Genomic DNA, 26,897 nt, shown 5'->3' with positions numbered 1-26,897 from the left:
GGGACACAAGGGGGACACAGATGGCTTAAGAGACGGTTCATGAACTGGAAGCCAGTGGAGACTGTCCTGCTATGGCCAGGATGTGGGAGTGGGTGAAGACACAGCCACCTGCCACATCAGGTCCCCCTTTCTGTTCAGGTTTCCATCTCTGAGGGGACAGCCTTGAATGCCTCAGGACCAACACTTGTGCAAGGACCGACATTTTATTTTCCACAATGGAAGCTATAAGGTGCCCATGAGTATATGAGGGGGGCTGTCTGCCAGCCCCCAGGCTGTGACCTTGAGAACTTGGGCACTGTGACCTTGAGAACCTTGTCTAGCTTTCAGTAGTCTCTGGGAGTAGGGCAGTGCCTGACCACAGGCTGGGTGGGCTGGTCTCAGCCAGTCCCGCCAGCCCAGGGCTGCTTCAGTCTGGTTTGGTTTTCTGGGTTGAAATAATAACCCAGAAAACCAATAGGCCCAACTTTGGCCAAAGATAATGATTCTCTGGCAGGGCCCCCAGTTGGGAGGGAGCAGGCACTTGTCCCTCATAGAGAAGTGGGCTCTTTCTCTGAGTCTCCTCTTCCACCTTCAGGGTGTAGTTTTCTGAGGATCCCAGCTCCGCTAGACAAATGATTTCAACCTCTCCGGGGTCTTGATGGGGATGGGGGTGGGGCAGGAAAGACCACCCAGCTTCTCCAAGCCTCTTGGGGAGGTTGCCTGTTTGCATTCTTAACTCTCTGCTGCCCTCGTGTGGTTATGAGGCCAGTTGCCGCCACAGCGGGGTGTGTGTGTGTGTTTTGGGGGACAGAGAGGACTCAGCAAGAAAGACCGGGGCTGAGGCAGAACCAGACAGCTGGCTCTCGTGTCTGCTCTAGCAAGCAGGGGGTCTCCCTGCCCCCACCCCTAGGTGTGGGTTATGCAAGTAAGATTAGGCAGTTGTGGGACAGTCACTTGTGAGAAACTGAAAGAAAAGATGAAGCTGATGCTCACTTGCAATGGAGGGGATTAGACATCAAGATCTTGAGGACAGCTGGGTCATCTCTGACTATGGGGGCAAGTTCCCACTTGCTAACCTGCCCATGGCCACGCTGGCCTGAAGAATCCAGGGCAGGCAGATGTAGCTTGGTCTTGGTGATAGCTGCCCAAGAAACCATCAGGGAAATGGGGAAAGGAACAGATATGGAGGGAAAGAGAGGGATTTCTTTGGTCCTCAACCCTTGCATAGTATCTGTCTCAGGCAAGCCTCAGGCCAGGGCCCAAGGGTCCCGACCCAGCACCTGCTGTTGGCCATGAAACGGGGGTCACAGGTCTCTAACTCAGGCTGATATGTCAGGAGTGTCGAGGCTGATGGAGTCAGGGGTCTTCAGAGGCTGTTTCCATGTGGGGGTCCTCAGGCGCTTATGTGCTTCAGCATCACAGGGAGCTCGTTAAGATGCCCACCGACATCTGGGAAGAACAGCTGATCCTGTCTGTTGGCCTTTTTCAAAGCTGAGGAAACTGAGGCCTGGGGGGCTCTGGATGAAGGTCACTGCTAAAGGTCATAGTGGGTTCAAGGGTTTCAACTTGGTACTGTTCTCCATCCCCACAGATTGGTCCATCAGCATGGCCACAAGCCCCTTGTTCAGGCTGGAGGAGGCATCCTGAGCAAGCCCTTTGGGATTTGTCTGGGAAGCTCCCTCCCCTACATCCTTTCTGGGTCCTGCAGCAGAGCACCCACCAGACCGATGACCTGTGAGGCTGGCTGGGCCGCATCATACTCTGCGAAGAGGTGGCAGACATTCTCCTGTGACTGGGTCTGGCTCTTGGCAACAAACCCAAAGATCCTGGTGGGAGAGGAGAGCTTGTGTGAGGGGTGGGACCAGGGAAGTGCCAGGCTGGGAACGGGGGCCTCAGCCTACACAGTGTTGCTCCCTGCCTGTCCCCAGCCAAGTGCTCCCCCACCTTATTATGATGGAGTCTCTGCTAGGGGAGGATGTGCCTCCCCTGTCCAACTGGGAGATCCCTGAGTTCAAGATCAGGGATCATTCCCTTGATTGGAGCGGGGCCCCCTGAGGACAGGATCTGTGTCTCCCTGGTCAGAGTGAAAGCTTCCTGAAGACAAAGAAGCATCTTGACCATTAGACTGGGGTGTCCCTACAGATGAGAGCTCGCGCTTCCCACATGAGACCGAGGGCCCCAGGCTCCCATTGGCCTGGTCAAACTGGAGGGTCCCTGAGGGCCAGGGCTCGTGCTCAAGGTCAGGGCAGGGCCTCCCGCCTTCCCTAACTCCCTCCCCGCGCGGGGTCCGGGCCCGCCCCAGGGAGCCCTCTCATGGTAACTGACTGAGTGGGCGCGAAGGCCTTACCGGGAGGGCTTGCAGTACTTCTGCCACCTGCGGGAAAGGAACACGGACAGTCATGAGGGCCGAATCTTGGCTCCGTTCCACAGGACTCTGGCCAAGCGTCAGGGGACAACGACCAGCCACATCCCTGCCCCACCACACCCCCTCCCCTCATCCTGTTGCTCCTGACCCCTCCAGGTTCACACGATCTGTCTGAGATCCCAATCCCAGAGTCCGTGGGCAGCTAGGCCCCAGATGGCCTTCTAAGGTTGGCCCAGCCTTGAACTTACTTCCGTTGCTCGGGGTCCATGCCACAGAAGCGGAGGGTGCTGAGGGGGTAATGGCGCCGGAAAAACACCCTGGGAAGAGGTGGGGAGAGAAGGGGAGCCGGTGAGAGCCGGTCCCAGCTCCTCGCCTCCATCATCTCCAGCTCTTTGCCTTCCAAGAAGCCTCCCAGTTCGTCCCCTGACAGCCTGGTGACCTTTCCCATGACTGGGCCTGGGCACATGTTTATCTTTCTCTCCTTTTATGAAATGTGTCTGCCTTGTGTCCTACATTTTGGGGTTTTCGACCCCTTCCTCCCCCCGCTGCCTACCACGCCAGTGAACTATTCGAGGATAGGAGTCACGTCTTGGTCATCCCTTATTCCTCCAGTCCAGGACCAGGATTTTGCTAGACTGAATCCCTGAGGCTGGGAAGGAGTGATCTCCTTCCACCGTGTCCCACTGGTCAGCCAGTCTGGCCTACAGAAGTTGTTTCATCAGTGGGTGCAGATTTAATCAGTGCCCAGTGGATAATGGTTAATCCCAAATCCATCAGTCAGTGATGAAGGGGGACTTTGGCAGGAGGTCACTGGACTGAGGCCTGGAGAAGGCAGAGAACTTGCCTGGAGTCACTCAGCATGTCACTGTCCCTATTGGGTCCTGGAGCCCAAACCCCCTCTCCATTGCTGACCCACAGCTGTCTCAGCCCTCCCCTCCAGCTTATGCTGCCCAGCCCTGCAGCCCCCGGGCAAGGGAAGCCCCTTACTTCCTCTGGACATCAGTCAGGGTGATGCCGTGCTCAGTGACTCTGAAGTGGACCACGGTGGGTGTGGGGAGGACCTCTCTCTCCAAGGTGGTTGAGATGGCCTTCTGCACAGCCAGGGCTCCGCTCAGGGTCTCCACGCTCACGGAGCTCAGGTACAGGGCGTGGCAACCTGTGGGTTGCAGATACTGCTCTGGGCCCTGCCAGAGTCCACTGGGTGGGTGGGAGTCAGCCAGGCCCTGGTGCTCCCTGTGCCCAGAGCCAGGAGATGGGGGTGCTTTCGTTCTTTGGGAATCTCGTAGGGCTCCTCTTTGAGCCACCAGGCAAGCCGGCATGGCCCTTGTGGGTGACTGAAATTTTGGGCCAACTCCAGAGGACTTTGGGATCATCTGTTGCTTTGTGTTGCTCTGGCCCCTGGCCCTCCAGCAGGGGACAAGGGAGGGGGTGATGCTCTGTGTATAGGGGCATCCAGGCAAACCTTCCTTCTGTCTAGACCCTTGGCTAGTGCTACCTCCACCCTACCTGCCTGGGGCCCTGGATCCTTTTTGGGAGAAGGGAGAGGAGTCAGGAATGGGGAGGGGCCATTGTGCTCAGGGACACAGAGTAGGAGCTGTCACTCAGACAGTGCTGACCTATGTCTGGCCCCCGGATGTGAAGAAAAGTGACCTTTCCCCTGTAACATTCCCCAGGACCCCCAGGACTTGGACCTGACACTCCACAGAGGATCCCAGACCCAGAGAACACCACCAGGACAGGTTCTGCAGACCCAGAGAGACCCCAGCACGTCTGTGTGTGCAGGACGGGGTGTAAGCCTCACTGCCCGCACCTCCCTCCTGCCCGAAGCTCTTCCCCTTGGCCGACTGCCTGCAGCCTCTCCTCTCCTGGCTTACAGGGTGGGGGAGGAATGTGGCACCTTGTTAAAGATGAAGCAATAAAGCTGCAATGGGAAACACGTGTGGACCTGCGTGTGCGTGTGCGCAGGGCTGGGAGGTGCCCTCTGGGGGCACAGCTAAGCCCGGAGCCTCCCCTGTACCACTCACCCGCAGATTTCTTCGGACAGGAGGCCCGGCCATCCACAGAGGGGTCTGAGGCCCCGTCTCCACCTCCCAATTCTGAGCCAAAGCAAAAGAACAGGCCCCCAGGGGGCAGAGGTGCAGTCAGTGGACCTCTCTTATAGGAATAGGCCCTGTGAACATCTCCCACCTCCGCCCCCACCTTCAGGAAGTGACTTGGCTGAGAAACCAGGTGTGATTTCTGTGATTAGGCAGACCTTGGGGCTCTCCAAGTGCCAGCTTGTAAACCTTTTGATCCTTCTGTCCCTCTCCCTCCTCCAGCCCCTGGACTGCAGCTGGGACTTGGTCCTCAAAGACCCCTGACTGTCTCCCTTCTTCCAGACCCCACTCCAAACCCATGCTTTTTTTTACAGAAAGCAGGGAGGCCCTCTCCACCACCAAACCAGGGGCTCCCCTGGCCTCGACTCCTTTCCCAGAACCCCCCTTGCTGCTCCTCCCACACCCCACCCTGAGATGAGGTGCTCCACCTGGGGGACCAGCTGAACTGTAAGCTTGGATGGGGCTTCCTGATCTGGGATCGAGGTCTGGCTCTGCAAATTACTTATCGCCTCAAACCTTCCTCTTCTCTGTGAAACAGGGATGCTAACTGCAAGGCCTACTTCACAGGTTGGAGTGAGGTGTGAATGAATGAGGGGGTGCCCAGTAAATGTTGGACCTGGAAGAAAACCAAACCTCACCAAATTGGCAGGTTAATGCTGCTTTCAGCCTCTCCAGGAAGGTTACTATTTCTCAAATACCTACTCTGCGCCAGGCGTGGGGCCAAGAGCCTTGCCTGAGCTCTCACTGAATCCCCCCGCCCATCCTATAAGTAGGTGTGATGACACCTGTGCCCATTTCACAGCTGAGGAAACCGAGGCTCAGAGAGGTTAACCTTCTCATATTCTCACAGCTAAGAACTGGAGGTGTTGCTGGACTCCAGAGCTTGCACTTTTAACTGCCACACTAAAGCAATCCCCAAGTAAGGTGAGAAGTGACACCTCAGGCACCTTTCTACTGAGAACAAACAGGTCAAGGGCCCAGACCCACCTTTCTGCGGGATGACGAGTTTGCAGGGCAGGGCCAGGGCCATGATGGAATGCTGGCACACAAAGGCGGAGAGGCTCCCTGCAGGGAAACCCGGAGCCCTACATAAGGAGGTGGTCCCCAGGCCACCTGCCCAGCCCAGAAGGGAAGGGCTGGGGGTCCCCCAGGGGCCTTTGGGCTGGAGAGGCTCACCGAAGTAGGGCTCCTCGTCTGCTCCTTTGAGATGCACCCCTTTGGCGGAAGACTCAATGAGGAAGTGGCGGATGATATCACTGCTGTCCTCGCCTGGACAGAGAAAGAAGAAAGAGTGCATGTGGTTGGGAGTTCCAGGCTTGAGGTTCGCCAAACACTGCCCAACTCACTTTCTGAAGCGCATCCTCCAGGTGCATCCAGAGGTTAACTTGTTCATCCCTCTGCCTCTGCAGGTAGGCAGGTAGGAATCCTACCCTAAAGGTCTCCCACAAACGAAATGCTGACACCTTTGCTCAAAAGCTTCTGTGTCCAGTAATTATTTCAGGAGACCATTTTCTTGGTTTTAACAGCTGTCAAGGATGGTTTCCGACACTGTTTAGATCAAATCGAAACCTCGAAATTCTTCCTCCTGGTTTCCCTCCGCCGACCCCACCCCACCCCACCCCACCCCACCCCAGGTGCTGTTATGCTCCTGGCGCCAGGCTGGCCCTGGGAGGGGGACCACGCCCCCTGCCTCTTCACCCGCCCACAGCTTCCGGCTTGCTTTGGGCTCCTTGGCAAGGTTTCTCTGATAACCAACACTGCCCCAGAAGTCACTTTCTTATTTAAACAGAGAGGTGTGGTGTAGAGAATATGGAACTGGGGTTTTTATCCTCTTGCTTTATCACTTGGCTGTTCTGGGGGTTCATTGATTCCCTCTTGGAGCATCAGTTACTCTGCTGGTTCCACTCCTGGGGTTTAGGTGAGGGGCTGTGACTCAGGTACCTTGTAATGCAATGATCTGTTTCTGTATCTTTCCCAGGTGTGGTCTCCCTGGTGCACACCTGCGCGGTGCCTGGGGCAGGGTGGATGCCCTATGGATGTGTGTTGTGTGTGCAAGACTACAGGGGATAAGCTAGCACGCACAGTCTTACTGTGTTAGGTCCCTCTGCGTAAGTCCGGGCTAGACAGAGGTGGGCACCCAGAAGAGAGCAGCCTGGCAGGGGGGCTGGGACCCTCCTCCTCTTCCCACTACAAGAGCAGAGCAGGGAATCTGGGGAATTGAGGAGGCAGAGGCAGCTCTGGGTCACTGCAAAAGAAACTTCTCATAGAGCCTTGGTGCTGGAGGGCAGCTGGGAGGGCCCTGAGGTGGACCCTCCTCCCAGGAGTCGTTATGGGACTAGCCCAAGGTCACCCAGCAACCACACCCTGTTGCCTCTGAGAGGCCTTGAGCGAGGACAGAGACAAGTGCCTACCTGATCGGTTTTGGGCAGACACGGGGGCCTCTGGCACCTTCAAGGCAAGGCCAAAGGATCCTCGGTATGAAGAACTGTCCCTCACGATGAAAGTCCCTGGTTCTTCCTTCCTCAGCAGCTCAATGGCTGGAACAATCCTTGGGTCAGAGATAGTTACCACCCTACCCTGACCCCCTCAGTGCATCAGCCCTGTAGGGTCTTCATAGAGCAGATGTCACAGAATCACCTTTTGTTCCCAGGAAGTCCCTTCTACTGTCTAACCCCCACCATTCCTGCTGCAGCCATTGTTTTCTAGATCATGGAGGTCCTCAGGACCCCCCTGCCCCGCACCCCCTCCCCACCCTTCCCTGGACCTGCCATTTGCTGGTCCCTCCTCTACATGGACTCAAGGCCCCATCTGCCTGATGCGGGATGCCAGGACCCAGACCTGATTCCTGGGTCACTCATTCCCTGAAACACAGTGCTTCCTTTTACCTTGTTCTCGGGTGATGCTTGGCTTAAACCAGTATTTGGATGTGTCCATCACAAACTTCATGGTGGGCTGCATGTCCCTGGAGGGACCTGGAGAGAGACAGAGGAGGGGGATCCTGTAGGCTGGACAGAGGGGAGCTGAGAGACCCTTCCCCCTCCTCTGCCCAGCGGTCCCTTTCAACCCACCCTCCCCTCCCCCTACCCCATTTTATCTCCAATTGCCTAAAGAGGCAAAATCCATCAGAAGAGTCCCAGGGCTTGGTGGGACTAGGATCTAGGAGTCTCCCCTTGTATCCTTGGTAATAAGTCACAAATAGATAAAATCTTGATTTAATGAGAAACAGTTTCTCAGATTGAATATTGCCTGGTAGAGACTGAAATAAGGCATAACTAAGGGACTCTGAGATACATCATTTGTTTAATTTCACATTTTCTTCCCCCTTTAATCATCCTATGAGTTACCTGGGGGTATATTCAGTTTGCAAAAGAAAATGAAAGAAAAGGAGAAAGAAAGGAAAACAGTAGATCTGGGCAGAAGAACCTGCACCTGGAAGTCAGGAGATGAGACTTTTGATTCTGATCTGGGACAACTGTTGCCCTCCTGAAGCCCAGAGGGGACTGAGGGGACTAAAAATCCCTGAGGGTCTTTAATGTTCCAATAGCCTTGAAAATTAAGATGAATTTTGTTTTGAGGCTATTCTGCAGAATTTGATAAGATCCTGGAGTATAATTAGTGATCATCTGGGACATCACCAAACCAGGACGGCAGTATCACCAGGCTAAGTAAATGTGCTCTTTGAGATGCCAAAACGTCCATTTTCCTGGGGCCCTAAGGCAGAGAGCATCTTGAAAAGGTGTGTTGAGGCCAGTTGAGAGTAACTCATTATAAGAAATGTACTGAAATCTGCAAACGATTTGTCCTAGGAAAATGATCAGAGCAGCTTCAAAGGCATACTTGTCACCTCATATTCCCTTGGTTGCACTGACATGGCTTCCTGAGTGGGAACCAGCAGTGGGCTGGAGTGAGCATTTCACACCCTCCAGGAGTCCCTTGATGCCTGTGGCCAAGTGAGGGCTGAGAAGCCAGGGTAGGGGGGAAGGAGATGGCTGAGCCATGAGGGAGCAGTGACCCACCGACAGGGTCCTTGGGGCTCAGCTGGGAGCTCTGCTCCTAGGAGAGTCGCACCCTGGGGGTGCTAAGGCTTTGCCTCCGTGTTTACTGCTTTGTTACTGCTTTGGGTTCTGGTTGGCTTTGTTCTTTTTGGACGCCTGTAGTCACAGACTACGGGAAGGAGGGTGTTTGCTATTTTGTGGTTTTTAGCTGTCTGAACTGGAATGCATTGTCTCCGTTACTCCGTCCTCCCCCTGTCTGTGTTCGTCATTCACGAACGTCAGCATTAGGGCTGACGCTCCCTCTCCCGCTCTAGGGTTACTCATCAAGCCTGCTGCTTCCATATCCTGAGGGTCTCTTGGCTCTGTCCCCTCTCCTCCACCCTCTGCCTCACCCTGGTTTGGGCCCCCGTTACAGCCTGTCTGGACCACTTCATGATGAAAACCCAAACAGAACCAAATGAGAACGGCTCTCCCTGCCAGGCCAGGCCCTGCAATTCATCTGCCACGCAGAGTGATCCTGTTGAACATGTGCCTCTGATCCTCCCCATCACTCTCCTTTTGAGAGGCTCTGATGCTACCCTGTTGCCTAATGGGTAAAATCCACTGTTTAGTTTGGTGTTCAGGGTCTTTCACAATCTGGTCCCAAGTTACTCTCAATGACCTCACCCCGCACCCAACACTCCAGTCACTTTCTAAGCATGCCATGTGCTTCCCCACCTTCACAACTGTGGACTGGCAGTTCCCTTTGCTGGAAATGCCCTTCCTCTCCTGCTCTGGCCACGGGCTTTTGATTCATTTTCCAGATCCAGTGAGGATGTCACTTCCTCTGAGGAGCCTTCCCAGTTCTCCAGACGAAAAGGCTTACTCCTTCCTCAGTGGCCCCATAAGACTTGGAACATCTCTCTACCTCTGTGTTTATCCTGCTCTACAGTGATTCTTTGGTTTTTGTCTCTCTTTCTAGACTGTGTCCCTACTACTTAGCACAGTGCTTGCTTCATCAGTGGGTTGACCTGCTGTGGCAGAAACCCACTGGTGCTTTGTCTCTCCCCCTTAGCCAAACCTTAGAACGCATGAGGCATTGATTGGTTTACAACTTACCCTCTGGGGATGTGCTGAGAAGAGCATCTGGCAGAGTCTGGCTGTGGCTCCTGGTCGCTGGACAGGCATTGCTGGAGAAAGTAGTCCCGGATCGGACAAAGTCCTGGTGTCCTGGGGTCCTCAGGGGTGAGGGAGATCCTGGTTCTGGGGAGCCGTTGATCAGCACTATGGGTATGTCCACCAGGGAGTTGGTGATGGAGGGGGGGCAGCTGCTGGCATGTTCCTTGGCCAGTGGTGGGGAGTGGGTTGTTCTGGGCTGGCCCACGCTTGGGGTGGGGTTGCTGGGGACCTGGAAGTCACTGACTCTGGTATTCAAGGGCACTGGGCCAAGGCTGTGGAGGCTGGAGGAAGAGCTGGCTGGGCTTTCCAGGGATCTAGAAGATGACTGATGGCTGGAGATGCTGGAGTGGAGGAGGGACTGGCTGCTGCAGAAGGAGGGAGCACCAGACAGGCAGAGTGTTAGGGGATTGGGGTGGACACTTGGGGGCCAGAGTGAGGCTCTGGAATTTAGTGATCTGGGTGCCTATGGCTTTGGTCAGAGTAGTGTACAGTCCCTACCCCCCCATAGTCCTGAGCAGTGGGCATGCCCACCTGATCCCCAAGGATGCTGAAGGATGCAGAAGTGTCCCTGCACTGTAAGATCTGTGGTCAGTTAAAGTAGCCAATGGGCCTGCCCCCTGCAGGTCATTTAGGCTTAGCTGGACTGTATTCCCTCTGCCTTCCCAGCCAGGCAGTTCCGACTGAGTTGTCCCATCAGCTCCCCCATTCCTCTCAAGAGTTCTGCACATAGGCTGGACCTGTGCTGGACCATATTCATGGTCCATGCAGAGGGAATTCCCCAGCTGGAGGAAGAGAAGGAGGCCAGCTCTGCATCCAGCCAGACTTCTCCTTGAGCTCGGAGGCCCCTGCCAACGGGCATGGCTGCAGAATCCCAGTCTCCTTGCCAGGGACTGCTTTGGCACAGTGGATTTGGAATTGGTATGGGGGACAGAGGTCCTGTAGCTTGGTCTTCCTGGGCAGGATGGGAACGTGTGCGGCTCTACTGTGAGGCCTGCAGAGAACTGGGCTGGGGAGATTGTAAATAATGCCCAGGTGGGTTTGCCTCCCTCCTGCTAGGTTTTGCCAGGAATAAAGATGAAGGGGGCATCATGCTGTACACCAGAAATCGACACATTGTAACCTGACTATACTTCAATAAAAGAGGCTGCAAAAATAAAAAAGATAAAGGAGGCTTTTCTTTCCTAGATGGTTCACCCCAGACTCCCTAATTCTGTTTACATCCCTATGTTTTGAGGTTTAAAAAAAAAAAAACCTTCCTCAAAATGGCTGGAAAAGATACATGTGAGCCTCATTAATGCAGTGGTTCTTTTTCCCAAGAAGTAGGTGTAAGTCAAGATTGTGTATTGAACTGTGTTCTAAATGCTTGAGGAAACCTAGAGATCCAACTGGCTATGATGGCCTGAAAGAGAACATTCACTCTTATTTTTGGCACATGCCCAGATTTTGCTCAGAAAAGAGCAGGGTTGTGATTTAGGATGTGTGTGTGTGTGTGTGTGTGTGTGTGTGTGTGTGTGTGTTGCAGGCACTGTCAGAAGCTACAGCGGAAGTGACCTACCTTCCGAACACATAGCTGACATCAGACGCAGGGCTGGCTGACAGCACGGAGACCCTGCAGCCCAGCTGTGGGGTGGGGCCCCCTAGCCCCTTTTCCATGCGTGGCGAAGCCAGCAGTGGGGAGCCCAAGCCATTGGGACCTGAGGCCTTGCTCCCCACGCAAGGGATGGAGATGCTGGGAGAGGATGGGGTATGAGAACGGGGAGCCCCCGAGGTGGGAGAGGGGCGCTGGTGCCCCCTGCCCTGGTTCCCGGAGAAGATGAGGCTCTCGCTGCTGCTTCGGGTCTCTCGGGGGATGTCTCTGGAAAGGAGGAGGCCACCACTGCGCGGGGAGCCGAAGGGTGTGGTGACAGATGGGCTGGAGCAGCTCTGGGGACCATCATGGCATCTTGATCTGGTGGAGGTCACTTCAATGTACTTTATATCTTTGGAGAGAGAAGCAGAGCATTGATGAAAGCCAGGAACCTGGGTTCACTGAACAGGGATGCCAGAAGTGTCCTCAAGACCATCTGGTCTCCCCTCTCTGATACAGATGAGGAAACTGAGGCTCAGAGCGGAGAAACTCATTACATCAGGATCAGCATTCAGCTCCACCTTCAGGGCCCGGTCCCAGAGTCACCCTTTTTGTGATATGTTCCCTTGAGTGGGGAGAGGCAGTGGAACGAATGCAGGCCTGAGAGTCAGTCAGACCTGGGTTTCCGATCTGGCTCTGCCGCTTACTGTCTGAGACCTTGGCCAGATGACTTCACCACCTAGAGCCTCAGTTTCCACACCTGGAAAATGGGGCGACCATACCCAGCCTCTTGGTGTTCCAGCGAGGATGAACTGAGATGAACAAAGGTGGTGCAGCACCGTGCCTGGCACATAGTAAGCCCTTTAAAACTGGAAGAGCCTCTCCTTCATGTGTGCTCCACTCCTCAGGTTGAAATGACTGCTTCGTGCAGCGCATTGGTCATGTCTTTGGATGTCTGTATTACTCAGGTGTGTGAAAGCTGTTTCTATGTCTGTGCCTGCACTAGAGGAAGGGGTTCTCAAGCTTGGTTGCACACTAGAATAACTCAATGGGCTTTTAAAAGTCCTAAAGCCAGGGCCAATTAGACCAGAACCTCTGGGGATGGGCCCAGGCCTCAGGGTGTCTGTTTCACTCCCTAGGTGATTCCAAGGTGCCCTGGGAAGCCCCACTGTGGTTCCTGCTGAGCAGCACTGCTTTGCCCGGGAGCTGGGCAGTTGTGCAGAGTCTCAGCCAACCCCAGGTCTGCTGAATCAGAATCTGCACTTTAGCAAGACCCCTGGGGAGCTGGGTGCACTTTAGAGTTTGAGGACTCTGCGTTGGAGAGAGAACTCCCCGAGGGCAGACCCTGCAGCCTTGTTGAGCTGTGGACCAGGGGTGACGGTTCGTAAGCACGCCCCAGGCTGCTGACTCACTCTGATGCTCTGTCCTTTCGCCAGTGGGGACACCTAGAACTCTTGTTCTGAGACCTTGTTCCTTCCTGGAGTGGGGCGCCCTGTGGTTCTCCCCATGGTGAGGATGGGCACCTCACCTCCTTACTTGGGGGAGGGGAGCTGTCCTCGGTGCTGTTCCAGCGAAGGTGTTGGAAGATGGGGGTTACCAAATTGCTCCCTTCTGGAGGGCTGTGAGTCCTGCCTCCGGCTTCCCAGGATGGAAACTGGGACAGAGTCAGCAGGAAACTGCACCCTCCGCTACTATCTGCCAGTCTCCCACCCTTGGGCTCTGGCAATGCACCACCCCCCCACCCAGCATGACTGTGGAGTCCCTTCCTGTCCCAGCCCGCTCCTGGGTAGGACCTACTGGCCCTGCTCATGGTTACTGCCTCTGTCTGAGCCTGCTTGGGCCCAGGGTGGGGGTGGAGGATTGCATCAGATACAGGGGGCTGGCAGGCTGACCTGGGCATGCTGTTCCAGGGGCTGGAGGAACAGGCCTGGCTTTGTCAACAACCAAACCTGGATATGAGTCCTGGCTTTGCCACTTTCTCACCAAGAGACATTGGGGAACTTTCCTAACTGCTTTGAGCCTCAGTTTCCTCATCTGCAAAGTGGGGATCTAAAACCAACCTCCCAAGGTGGCGGTGAGGCTGAAACACACTGATGAATGGAACCTGGAGCCTGGCCCACCTGGGCTTCGAGGAGCATCTCCTGCCTGCCTGCTTTTGAGGGGCAGTATTGGCCGGATGCTGAATATTCTTTGGCTCAGGTGGGGGTCCCACTGCTGAGGGCAAGAGGAGAGTATTTGGCAGAATGGACTGTGGGCTCTGAAAGAGAAGACTTGGAATGGATTTTTCTGGAAGGTTGGCAAGCATGATGTTTTTTTTTTTAAACAGGACTTTATAGTATTTACGCCCATAATCCTCTCAAGCCTCAACAGAGCCCTCATGCCCAAGGCCAGGAGGCATTGCTTTTATAGAGGAAGAAACTGAGGCTTGGAGCAATGTGGGGATAGAACTAACATTTATTGCACAATTTTTTTTTTTAATGGAGGTACTGGGGATTGAACCCAGGACCTCGTGTGTGCCAAGCACGCTCTCTACCACTGAGCTATACCCTGCCCCCTGCACAGTTTTTAATAAAGGCTGGTATTTACTGAGTGCTGGGTGCTATCACTGCTACAGACATGTTACGTGTATGAGCTCATTTAACACTCATGACAACTCGATTGGAGTAAGAAACATTAATTCCATGTAACTGGTGAGAAATCAAGGTGAAGAAAGGTGGAGGCACCTACTCCTGCTGCTGTGCTCTGTTTGGAGGGGCCTCTTCTGAGGGGTGCTCCTTAGGACCCTTTCTCAAGGCCTTGGTCATTAGAAGGTGCTCAGCTGCTTTGGGGAGGATCTATTGGCCTGGTGAAGCTCTGGGCTCTGCTCACAGGGTCATCCAAACACCCTCCAAAGGCCTTGTCTGGAGGCCGAGCAGGCAGGCAGAAAGGAAAGGAGGCACCCTTCTCCCCCTCTGCCCCCCGCTGCTGCCCTGAGGTGGATGTGGCCTGGGAGATGGAGGCCCCTACCCCATCACCTCGGTGCAATTGCTGTTTACAGGGCCGTAAGGCAAGTCTGAGCAGTGCCTGGTGGATGCAGGCGCCAGCCCCAGGCCAGGCGGGTGGAGAGGGTGCGGCCGGTGGGTGGGGGGCAGAGAGATGGTTATTAAACGCCCTTCACCTGGGATTGGCACACAGCCTTGCCTGGCAGGAATTCTGGAAAATGAGATGTGGGGGCCTATTCCAAAGGCAGGGACAGGTGGCGGATGGGATAAAGAAAGGGATATGGTATATGCTTCCCTGTGGGATGGGTACCCCTGCAGCCCCCAGGGTAAGTCTGAAGGAAGGTAAGCAAGAGGCAGAGGCAGGGAGGCTGTGGGAAGGTTTGCAAGCACTGGGGAGGTGGAGCCTCAGAAGAGGAACTACAGCTGCTTCCAAAAGGATTTATTCCCTGGGGGGCAGGAGACTAGCTCCCAGGAAGAGAGAAAGGCGGGAACATGGACTTTGGAGCCCAGAGGCCCAGGCTATGAGCTGACCTCTCACTCACTAGCTGTGTGGCTGTGGCCATCACTTCCCCTCCCTGAGCCTCAGTCTTCTGAGCTGTAAGTGAAGTATCACTCTTTCCTTCTCAGGGTAGATGCTTATATCTACCTTTATGCATCACAAAAATCGATCTCTGCATTGGCAGAGCTAGGTGGCTTCATAGGGACCCTCTGACCACTGCCGCCCCCTGGCGCCCCCTGCTGCCCAGAGTCTGTTAGACACATCCTCAAAACGGCAGGTTGTGCCCGGGGCATCTGAAAACAGAGACTATTGCCCATCGGTCCCCTGGGGGAAGGGCTCAGTTGTCAACACCCCCACCCCATACATGTGCATGTTCCATGGAGACTGGTCTCACCCCAGCTGGCCTTGAGTGCGTGGAACCCCTGCCTTGGGGCATGACCATTAAAGTACTGGACTTGCCCCTGCCAGTGGTAATTAGGCCCAAGCCACCTTCCCTGCAGAGACATGCCCACGACTGGCCTTAAGAAGCCAGAAGACTCTCAAGAGGGGAATGGAGGTGGTTTTCGTAACAGGCCTGGCAGGCAACGCTCTGAGGCGGGAGCAGAAGGCAGGATGGAGACCAGGAACCTGGCTGCCAGAAGACGTGGTTGCTGGACCCTCCTACCTCCGCCCCAGAGCCTGAACCCACCCTCGGGCAGCTGATTCTAAACACAGGCTCAATGTTGATTATAAACAGGCACCATTTATCATGACTGACAGTGTGCCAGGATTTGTGATAAACACCCATACTGTGTGATTGCTTTAAATCCCTGCAACCCCCTGGCGGTGAGAACTCATCTCTCTTTTACAGATGAAGAATCTGAAACACAAAGAAATGAAGTTAACAGCTTGTGTAAGGTTTGCCTGACTCCAGTGATGAGGCCAGACTGGCTCCTTACTCAGAACCCTCAACCTCAGTCTTTTCATTTGTAAAGTGGGGTTGAAATAGGCACTGCCTGGAGATGGATTGGGAGGATAAAAAGTTTCAATTATTAGGTGCTCAGCACAGTGCCTGGATAGCATGATAAATGCTCAATAAGTAGAAATTCTCCTTGTTCCCATCTTTAATCCCAACTGCTCCCCCAACCTGTACTGATTGTTTAAACCCCTAGAGGCCTCAGTCTTCCAGCCTGTCAAATGGGGCTGCTGCTCCTTGACCCTCATCCTCAAAGTATACTTGAAACTCTTTGGGAAACTGAAGCCAGATGCAAGGATTTCTAGATGCTCTTGGATGTGGTGGTGTGCTGGACTTGGCTGGTACCAGCTCATGAAAGCTGATTGTTAAATCTTTAAGACTTTGTCCAGCTGGTGGCTAAACTCAGCCATTACTAAAGATTAAACTATATAAACTAAACTAAAATAACTTTATATTTAAAGCAAAAGTAGTAAATACTCAAAAATTGATCACATTCCGATTATTTTTCTATATTGTACTGTTATCTATACTTGGAGTATATCTCTTGTTATTGGTAAGGTGGGTAGAAATACTACTCCTATAAAAATTTTGGGGGACCAGGTTAGGAGCTAAAGAGAGACACCATAGAACAGGGAGGTTCAGGGACCCCACATTTGTTAACCTTATTTATGTGCCTGGCATTGTATAATATTATTTATATTAGCTTATTTAAATTCTCTGAAAAATTACATAAAACAACTATCCACTACTTTCCAAATAGAATTGGATCGTGAGGGAAACATACTTCTCCCTTTTATAGAGCAAACAGAGAGGTTAAGCAACTTGTTTAGGGCTGCACAGCACTTCCCAACAGGACATTGTCCCCTGCTATTCTGATGTAATAGAAAAGTCCTTCCTCATGAGGTCTGGCACTGTGTCCCAGCTCCTTACCTAAGGCTTCAGCTTCCTCCTTCTTCCTCCTCGAGGTAACACTCTGGGTGGGCTCGGCCCAGGGTCCACCAGGCCCTGGAGGGAGCAGCTGGAAGGTGGGGTCCAGTTCCAGAATCATCTGGTTGAGGCTCTCCAGTGAGAAGTCAATGTAGGAGTCAAGGTCTTCCAGGGCCCCCGAGGTCTGCTCCCCGGGGGACGGCAGGAGGCACCTGCCTTTGGCTCCAGCCTGTGGGGCCTGCTGGAGGCTGCTGGGGGGCAACTTGCAGGGTGTGGGGGCCATCAGGGCCTGTGTTCCCCAGCCTTCTGTGGTGTAGTAAGGACACTGGGGTGGCAGGCCAGGGCTGGGTGCTGGGTGCAGGGCCCTCCTGGGTTCCTCACAGGGAGCCAAGCTGACCGCAGGACCTCCTGCCAGCAGGGGGCTGGACATCACCTGTGACATGCTGGGGGCAGTGACCTGGTGGTTTACCTCTGGCTTCCAACCAGCTTCACTGACATCCCAGAGATGTCACTTGCCAACCAGGTGCTCTTGGGACCTGAAAGAAGCCAGAGGTGGAATCTGAGTAACTTCTGTAGATGGAAACCTGCCTCCCCTCCACTCAAACAAAGGTTCATTTATTCACTCATTTAAAAGCCTGGCTGCTGGGGCCAGGCTTCCTGGGTTTACATTCTGGCTCGGGCACTTACTAGCTGTGCCGTGTTGAACAAGTTATTAACATCTCTGTGCCTCAGTTTCCTTACCTATAAAGTGAGGTAATATTTGTAACATGCTTAGAACATGCCTGACATATAATAAGCATTATGCAAATTAAATAAAATAACTTCAATAGACGTTTGTTGAATATCTAAGATGTCGCAACCTTATTTGTTAAATACCAGGTAATATTTATTGAGTAATTGCTATGCATGTAGACACTGGTACTTACATGTAAAACCTTTCAAAAGCTTCGTAAGAACCCTATGAAGTAGATACTATCTTCATTCCATCTTACAAAGGGAGAACTGAGACACAGAGAGGGAAGTAACTTGCCCAAGGGTCATCAGGCCAACAAGTGTCAGAGCAGGGCCAGACCCCAGGCTGTCCGATGTCAGGGCCCTGCACTTAGCTGCTACTCCCTGCGGGCCAGTTGGTGAAACCGACAGGTAAGCAGGGAAGCGGTCATAACCAGTGTCATCAGTGAGGCGGGGAGGTGGAGGGGACTCTGTAGGCACTAGAGGGAGAGGTCAGGAAGGACTTCCTGGAGGAAGGGACACATAAAGGGAGCTGGCTGGGCAAGCCAGGTAGGAGTGGGGAGGCAGGTGTATTCAGAGGCCTGATGGAGAGGGGCGATCACCAGACATTACTGAGCATCTGGGAGACAGAGAAACTTGAGGGTGGCTGGAGGGGAAGTTAGGGTGGGGAAGGCAGGCTGGGCTCAGTAGTGCTGACTCAACCCTGAGGGCAGTGGGGAGCCACAGAACAGTTTTGAGCTGAGGAGTGACATCATCAGATGATATTCACTCCCTGGGGGCTTGTCTGGAGAAAGAGATGTCTTCACTTCCTCATTTCCCTGCCTGTGGAAAGTTCTTCCCGTTGTCTCACCTTAATATCACATATTAGTAGTTTCTTATATGTGGGGCTGGGTAGGAAGTAAGAAGATCTGGGACGGAGTCCGCCAAGAGAACTGTAAGGAGCTGGGACATGTTAGCTGTGCTGGCCCTGCCTGCCCTGAGCCTCGCCATTGCCGCCCCTCCGTGCCCCACTTCAGCACTTCCCAACTCTTCTTCTCTCTTTTTCCAAGATGCCTCCATCACATCCTGCTTTAGAGTCAGACCCCAGTGCTGGAAAAGGCATTGAGACCAGCCTGGGGTAAATGAAATGAATGTGAACTCTGGAGTCTAAAGATTCAGATTCGAATCTCAGCTCAAACAGTTCCTTAAAGGTGTAACTGTGATGGTCAGTTTCCTTATCTGTGAGATGGGAATATGAATTCCTGCCCTGTACCCTCCCAAAGAGTGGTGTGGAACCAGTGAGGTGCTGCTTGTGAAAGCAGGTGGACAATTCTAAAGACTGCTTAGAAATAAGAGCTTCTATAGAATATAATACCTTCATAATAATAAACAGTAATAGCTCTCATTTATTGAGCACTGTCAATTCGCCATGCATTGGTTTTTTTAAATATGGTAGCTCTTCTAATCCTCTCATAACCCTTGGAAGTACTGCACCCCCACTACCAGCCCATTTTACAGATGAAGACACAGATTCACAGAGGTCCAGAAATCTGCATAGGCCACATATCTAAGAAAGTGGTAGAGCTGGGATTCAAACCCAGGCTGTGGACTTTAGAGTCAACTCTTTATACCACGTGGAGTTCAAATGCAGAGGAACACCTGCGGTCCAGAGAGGGGATGGGAGTTGCCCAAGGTCACACAGCAAGTCAATGAGAAAAGCCAGAACCCTCTTTTCCCCAAAGGCTCCTGCCGGCCCTACTGCCAAACTTCTCCTTGGCCTGGTCCTTCAGTGGGTGGTGCATCCCAGGCTCGGGAAGTGTGTCTATAAATGGCAGTGGAAGGGAACAGGCCTCCAAGTTCCTTTCTGGGAGCAGCTGAGGACATGGAGCTTTGGCTCCTTAGTGGCCTGGGTTTGTCGGGGCAGGATCTCAGCGCACCCTGCGGGGGTTTTGGCTGGGCACCGGCAGAGGAGCCTGGGGCCATGGACTCTGAGGACACACTGGGGGGCCTGAGTCCTCCCTCAGGACCAGACCCAGGATGTCTGCTTACTGATTTGGAAACTGCTTTAGTGCCACCCTGGGCAAGTGTCCTTTCCTCTCTGGGCCTCAGTTGTCCCCTCTGTATAATGGGAATATGAGAATAACAGACACTTAAACATGTACTCATTTTGTTTTCTCAGTAGTTCTTTGCAGAGGGTACTCTCCCTGTGGGGCTGGGGAGGTTAAGGGATTTGTCTGAGGTCACACAATCCAGTAATGGAACTTGGATTGGAACCCAGGCAATCCTGGCTCTGCAGTCCCATGGTCTTTGTCGCCACTGCATAGATTTAAGATCCCTTTCACCTCTCTCTGCCCCTTCTGGGATTCTGGAACCCAGAGGGATAGGCCTGGGATGGAACAAGGGGCAGGCAGGCCCTTAGGCTCTTCCTCAAACTCTTCTCACTTTTAAGCCTCCCTGGACTCCCAGGGCAGGGCCTGGTCTCACTCCTTTATTCCTGGACATCCTCCCTCTCCTGGGGCCCCCAGCACACATCTCTAGCTTTTTCCTTCTTGCTCTAAGGGTGAGAGGAGTGTCCCTGGCCTCAGCATTGAAATTGGTGGGCTGGAGTGGGTAGGGAGGGCTCCAGCCAGCTTGGCTATATTTATAGATTCCACCCACCCACTGGGCTCAAATCTCTTTCTTTGTTTCTAAGGGCTCTGGAAAGGGATGAGGATCCTGAATACCTTAGCAAATTTCCTTGTTTGTTTCATTGCCAAATTCTTCCCCAGACTTACTCTTTCCCTCCTACAAGTCCAGGTCAGCAGAGGGAGAGGGTGGCAGAGGGGGTAGCCCGAGTCTCCCCCAAGTACCTTGATTCAATAGCCCAATCCCCACCCCACCCCCATGCTCAAAGAGTGGCTTCTGATTGTCCCATCCTCTCCCTGCAGCCCCAGGGAAGCAGCCAGGGACCTGCGGGACCCACAGAGGTCATGCCCCCACCCTTGGATTCTTGGTGGCCCCTGAAGGTCTGGGCACGGAGGTGGGGCGGAGGTGGGGCGGGTGATGAGTAGAGAGTGAGACCCAGGCCCCAGGGACTCCGTGCTGGGAGGCAGGAGGCTGGATTCTGAGTCCATTCCCTTCCCAAGTCTCAGGAACCCCTGGCAATCCTCTTTCCCTCCTGGACCTCGGTTCTCTTATCTATATACTAGGAGCTCCAGATTTCATTGTCCCAAAGTGCAGCACTTGGGTCTGGGGTCCCAAGACCATCTTCCTCTCCTCTCTCCTCCACTATTTCTCTTCACCTTTATTCCGAGGCCCAGGAGAGGTGGAGAAGCTGAGGACAAAGACTCGGCCAAGGTGCTGAGCCTCCCTCTCTTCTGCTTAAAGAATAAAGTCACCTACCTGGTGTCCAGGGCGGGCGGGACACTCTTGTGTTCACTCCTGGCTCCTGGAGCCCGTCGGATCTAGGGGAGGCACAGTTCACCTCCAGCCACGCCTTAAGAGCAGCCCTCCAGCCCCGCCCTCCCTCCTCCCTGGGGCCCTACACGTGGCCTGACAGCACGCAAGCCCCACCCGCATGTCTGGACGAGCCCAGGTAGGGCTGGCGTGGGTGGGGGAAGGGAAGCATTGAGTGGCAGTCTGGGGCTGGATGTGGGGGGGTTCCCAAGCTTCCTACTGTCCCCATCCCTCCCTGATCACCATGTGTTCAGGGGAACCCCTGCTTGGATGGGGCTTGTTAGGACCAAGCTGTGCTGGGAGCATTCCCTTTACCCAGCCAGGGGAGAGGCCAGGGGTTGGCAGAGCCTAGCAGAAAATGAGAACTTGGCCTTGGGGAAGCAAGATGCCAGTGGACAGCAGACCCTTCCCACAGGCCAAGAGAGGAAGCTCTGAGTGTCTGGAGGGCTTTGAAAAGGGGCTCAGAGCCTGGCTTGACTTCATTCATTCACCCACTCACGGGCTAGCCCTCTGCACAGTCTGGTGGAGATTCCACATGGGAATGATGGCAGGAAGTCCAGACGTCCAGGCATCCCCTCTCCCTGGCTCCAGCTCCCTCCCTGTTCTGTGCCAGGGATCCCAGAATGTTGTGAGGAGGCCTCCAGCCATTTTGGGGGGGCACTGGTGGTAGAACTCCATCTGGGCAGGTTGGTTTGAAGCCAGGGAGCTGGCAAAGTCTCCAGCCCGAAGATCCGTGGGGATCCCAGCAATGACTAATCTCAGGGACAGGTGGGTGGCCCCATTATGCTCAGTGCAAAGGCTTCTGGTCTTAAAGTGTTTGATGCTCTGTGGCTTCATGGTGGCATGAGGAGCCAGTGTCGTGGGAGACCAGCTAGCACAGCTGTGCAAAGTTGTGAAAGGTGTGCCCTCCTGGCCGTAACACTGAAAGGCGTCTCTGGGTGTTCGCACAGCCCAGCTGGCCCATGGCTTGGTGAGCAGTTGTGTCTTTGAATGAAGAAAACGCTGCCCCTCCCTTGCGGTGGATGTAGCTGTGAGCCAGCGGGCAGTGCCCAAGCAGCCTGATTCACGGGCGGCTGGCTGCTGAGTTTTTCAGGTGGAAGGAGCAGGTTGGCGGGGCGTGAAATGTCAGGCCAGGATTGGGGTGTTCTGGCCTTGGCCTTGGCTGCCTCCCTGGGGGTGGGCACCAGGGACAGTTTTTGCTGCAGTTCATCAGGGTTGGAAACCCCACCTTGATGACCTGTGTCTGAGGGTTACAATCTTTCCTGGCAGGTTTGACTCTTTTGATTTCACATTTGGCCACTTCCGTCACCTTAAGCCAGTCTCACGAACACTGACTCCAGCCTCAGCCGCCTCACAGACCCTGCCCCCCCGACTCCCACCCCTCCTCTGCCTCTCCCCCAACCTCCCCCTGCTCCCCCCTCTCCCTCCCATGATCAGCCTCCCCAGGGGATGGGACAGCATTTCTTTGTGCCTCTCTGGACAAGATCATGTAATTTTTTCCCCCTTTTTCGCCTGTTAAAATGATGGAAGTACATTAATTGATTTTTGGATATTGAACCAGCCTTGCATACCTGGGATATATCCCATTTGGCAGTGGTGTATCACTTTTTATACCTTGTTGGGCTCAATTTGCTAATATTTTGTTGAGGATTTTTGGGTTGATGCTTATGAGCAATATCAGTTTGTAGTTTTCTTTCAACGTCTTTGTCTGGTTTTGTGTTTGGGGATTGTTGGCCTCATAGAATGAGTTAGAGAGTTTGAGTTAGAAAGAGATTGTGGAGAACTGGTATAATTTCTTCCTTAAATGTTTGGTAGAAGTCACCAGGAAACTCATCTGGGCCTGAAGCTTTCAGTTTTGGAAGGTTATTAATTACTGATTCCATTTATTTATTTATTTTTCTAAATTTCTTTTATTTGGGGGGGAGAGGTAATTAGGTTTTTATTTATTTACTTATTTATTTTAATGGAGGGACTGGGGATTGAACCTAGGACCTCATGCATGCTAAGCACCTGCTCTACCACCGAGCTATCCCCCTCTCCCCCAGATTCCATTTCTTTAATAGATACAGGCCAATTCACAGCATTTCTTTCTAATCTCAAAATGCAGCATTTCTCTGGCTGATGGGGGCAACTTGGTCTATATCCATGCTTCTAAGAGAAGGGATTCCAAGGAGATTTTTTAAAAAATCCCACCTACATTTTGATGTATCCTGAACTCCTCTCACTAAAAAAGAAGGAGAATCAATCAAATAAACCCCCAAAATGTAGCTTCTGACAAATCTCTTTTTTTTTCTTTCATTCAAAATACATTTATTGCGTGTTCCTGTGTTTAGGCCCTGGGATACAGAGATGAATGAGACAAGGTTCCTGCCCCCAAGAAGCACACTGTCTGTGGGAGAGGGTGACTCCTAGGCAAACATGGCCCCAAATCTCTCACCTAGAGGCCTACAAAGGACGGCAGCTGACCCGTCCAGGATGGTAGCCGTTAGTCACATGTGGCTCTTCAGCCCTTTTGACGTGGCTGGTCCAAATTGAGACGTGTTGTGGGTGTGAAAGACAATTCAGATTTCCAAGACTTTGTTTGCAAAAAAAAAAAAAAAAAAGAATGTAACCAACTCATTATGCTTTTTTATATTGATCACATGGTGAAATGGTACTATTTTTGCAGGGTTTGGGTTAAATAAACTATAGTCTCCAAATTAATTTCACCTGAGGCTGTGGGAACAAATGGTCACACACCTGGTGGCTTAAGACATCAAAAATGTATTCAGTCACAGTCTGGAGCCCAGCAGCCTGGAAATGGGTTGTAGGAGAGAATCTGTTCCCTGCCTCTTCCACCTTCTGGGTGGCTGCCCTGGAATTCCTGGGCTTGGGGCTACATTGTTCTAATCTCTGCCCCGTCTATACTTTGCTTTCTCCTCTGTGTGTGTTATCTTTGGCCTCTGTCTTGTAAAGACCCTTATGGTGACATTTAGGGCCTCCCCTAGCTAATCCAGGGTAATCTTACCTTGAAATCCTTAGCTTAATTATGTCTGCAAAGATCCTTTTTCCAAATAAGGTAACCTTTGAAAGTTCCAGGAGTTAAGACTTGATATTTTGGGAGTGGCAGTTATTCTACCTACTATATGTGGCTGCTAGAAAATTTAGAACTACATATGTGGCTTGATTATATTTGTGTTGGACAGCTTTGGGCTCTAGTAACCCCTGTTTCATGGAGTCAGAGAAAACATCTCAGATTATGAAGGACATTCAAAGTGGAGGGGGGTGGTGGCCAGTCTGAGCAAGGTCAGAGAGGTGAGGAAGAGCCTAGGGTGTTCCCAGGACCCTCGGAGAGGTCTCTGGAGCTGGAACTCAGGGTGAGTGTGGGAAGAATGTTGGGAGAAGAATCTGGAGAGACAGAGTGTGTGTAGCATCAACCTCCACCCAGTCTTCTCCTAGTGAGCCTTCCTTAGCTGGAGAGGCTGGACCCTGCACTCCTTAGACTCTGTTGCTGCTAGAGTTCTGGGTAGGCGGTGGGTTCAGTCAATCAGACGGACCTGGGACCATGGCTTGTTGCTGCTTCTCAGCACAGTTTACATTTTATAGTGCCTAATATTGACAACTGTTACATCCCTATATTAAATAGATGAATCCAGGTGGGGTGGATGTAGCTCAGCAGTAGAGCACATGCTTAGCATTCACAAGGTCCTAGGTTCAATCCTTAGTGCTTCCAGTAAAAAAATAATAAATGGTCAACATTAAAAAAAAATAAGTAGATGAATTCATAGGGGAAAAAATATCAGTGTTTTGGAGACACTGGGTTTTGGGACACCTGCCTGCCAGTATCCAGTGTCCAGCTCTGTGGGTGGGGAGAGGTGGTTGCTGAAACGGCCTCCTGACCCCTGAGTCAGTCAGGGGATTGTTCTTGAAGCCAACAGACCCTGGGCAGCTCCTGATTCTTTACCTGCTTGATGGTACCAGAGGGGACAGTCCTCAAGGTGGGTCGCATGTTTTTCTGGGAGTCACTCCTGCAGGTGCCGCCTGTTCCTCTAGCCCTTCTGATGGATTTTGTAAACACGGAATTACCTGCATGAAATGCCTTTCTGCTTAAAGTAGCTAGTGTGGTTTCTATATCTTGCTGGTGAATGAGGCAGGTGGGCTGAGCCCTGGGATAAAGGGCATGTGGGTTGGTCTAAGCAGCCTAGCTTTTCTGATATGGGCAATGGAGACACAGGAGATGCTTTTAAGCAGAGCAGGAGCAGGGCGGGAGCAATGTGAACATCTTCATGCCAGAGAAAGATCATTTTGCTTCAGGGAAGTGCTGAACCCCTCGAGAGGGGAGCAGAGGGGCAGGCCTTACTTTTCTCTGGGACTCTCTCTTCTTTGGGGTTAAGACGGATGCCAGAGCTTGGGGAGGCGGAAGGGTATATAGTTCAAGTAGTAGAGCACATTCTTAGCATACAAAAGGTCCTGGGTTCAATTCCCAGTACCTCCTGTAAAAATAAATAAATAAACCTAATTAATGACCTCACCCCACTGGGAAAAAAAAAAAACAAAAACCTTGGGGAGGGATGTTTTTGTTACAATGGGGCAGAAAACTGGTTAGCCTCCTGGACCTTCCAGGCTTTACGTGCAAGTGTGCAAGATTGAAATGAATAGCAGGAAGGGCTTCCCAGCAGAACTTTGATAACTAAACACCAGGCTCTGCATCAAGGTCCAGAGAGAGCTGAACAGATAAAAGGCCATACCTGGTCTTCTGGATACTTTAATTTTTTTTTTAAATTGAAGTATAGTTGAGTTGCAATGTTGTATTAGTTTCTGGTGTACAGCATAGTGATTCGATTATACATACATATATATTCTTTTTCATATTCTTTTAAAAATTAAAAAAAAATTGGGGAGGTTAATTAGGTTTATTTATTTAATTATTATTATTATTATTTTTAAAGGAGGTGCTGGGGATTGAACTCAGGACCTCATGCATGCTAGGCATATGCTCTACCACTGAGCTATACCCCACCTTTTTTCATATTCTTTTTTCATTATAGGCTATTGCAAGGTATGGAGTGTAGTTTCCTGTGCTCTACAGTAGTGCCTTGTGTTTATCTATTTTGTATATAGTCATTTGTGTCTGCTAATCCCAAACTCCTAATTTATACTCCTCTTTGGTAACCATAGTTTGTTTTCTATGTCTGTGAGTCTCTTTCTGTTTTGTATCATTTTTTTAGACTCCTCCTATAAGTGATATCACATGATATTTGTCTTTCTCATTTGACTTCATATTTGATTTCCTTCATTTAGTATGATCATCTCCAGGTCCATCCATGTTGCTGCAAAAGGCCCGATTTCATCCTTTTTCATGGCTGAGTCATAGTCCATTGAATATATGGATGCTTGAATTTACTCTCAGTCTCCATCGCCAATTTGCTGTGATGCTTCAGGAAAGACAGTTACCCTCTCAGAGCCCCTGGATTCCCTCTGAGCAGAAAGAAAGTTTTGTTTTCCTTCTCTGGCGGCAGTGGGAGAGGCGAGAAGGAGACTGAGGTCCTTCTTATCCCTGGGGAGGGGATTTTGGTCTTTATGACAGGGCTGCCCATGGGAGGTGAAGTCCTTCTCAGGTCTTACTCTTTTTTGCTTCTGATTCCTTAGCTATACAGTGTGCATGCCTGAAACTCCACCTGCGCCCGGTGAGGCCCAATCCAGGGACATCTTTACTATGAATACCCCTACCTAGGGCAGGGTGTTCCCCACGTGGCCTCCAGTGCCAGAGCTGGAGGGACCCTCGGGCGCTGGGGTCCTCGAACTCAAACTTTAGTGTTCAGACATCATCAGTAAGAAATGCTGAGCAGGCATCTCTGATACCTATTTATTTATAAATTACATACATGGAGCTTAATAAATTAGATCCATGAACTATATGCAGAAATATGCATTAGTATGTATATTACAAAAATATATGTGTATTATAAAATATTATGTAGACTATACATGTATGAATAAACTATGTGTATTATTAGACATTACGTACATTAGACATTATGTATATTATTACATTATGCACATTATAAAACTCTATAGCAAGAAATGAAAAATGTAATAAATAAAAACCGTTTTGAAGGCATTTTTATGGCATTTCATTTAATAATGGTAGAAAAGTCCCTTTTTGCTCTCATACTGAAGATGATATTGAAGATCCTTTTTCATTTTTGAAAATCCTGATTTAACTCTTTGCGGCACAGTGACTTTAATG

The 26,897-nt window shown here is 51.9% G+C and overlaps 1 protein-coding gene across 1 annotated transcript; it reads right to left on the bottom strand.

The window, feature by feature from the left end:
• Nucleotides 1-184: 184 nt before the first annotated feature.
• Nucleotides 185-20,750, bottom strand: TNS4 (tensin 4). The gene is made up of 13 exons (XM_010960443.2): nucleotides 20,615-20,750; nucleotides 16,526-17,058; nucleotides 11,149-11,572; nucleotides 9,534-9,958; nucleotides 7,326-7,412; nucleotides 6,852-6,977; nucleotides 5,617-5,709; nucleotides 5,428-5,505; nucleotides 4,369-4,440; nucleotides 3,332-3,500; nucleotides 2,593-2,661; nucleotides 2,327-2,353; nucleotides 185-1,805 (listed from the first exon to the last, which is right to left on the bottom strand). The coding sequence occupies exons 2-13, from the start codon at nucleotides 16,962-16,964 to the stop codon at nucleotides 1,664-1,666; spliced, it is 2,151 nt and encodes a 716-aa protein (XP_010958745.1). The 5' UTR covers nucleotides 16,965-17,058; nucleotides 20,615-20,750; the 3' UTR covers nucleotides 185-1,663.
• Nucleotides 20,751-26,897: the final 6,147 nt, after the last annotated feature.

This window comes from Camelus bactrianus, chromosome 16 (genome assembly GCF_048773025.1).
Source record: "Camelus bactrianus isolate YW-2024 breed Bactrian camel chromosome 16, ASM4877302v1, whole genome shotgun sequence".
NCBI classification, from domain to species: domain Eukaryota; kingdom Metazoa; phylum Chordata; class Mammalia; order Artiodactyla; family Camelidae; genus Camelus; species Camelus bactrianus.
The sequence above is the reverse complement of the archived record's forward strand: the minus strand, read 5'-3'. Positions and strand labels throughout refer to the sequence as shown.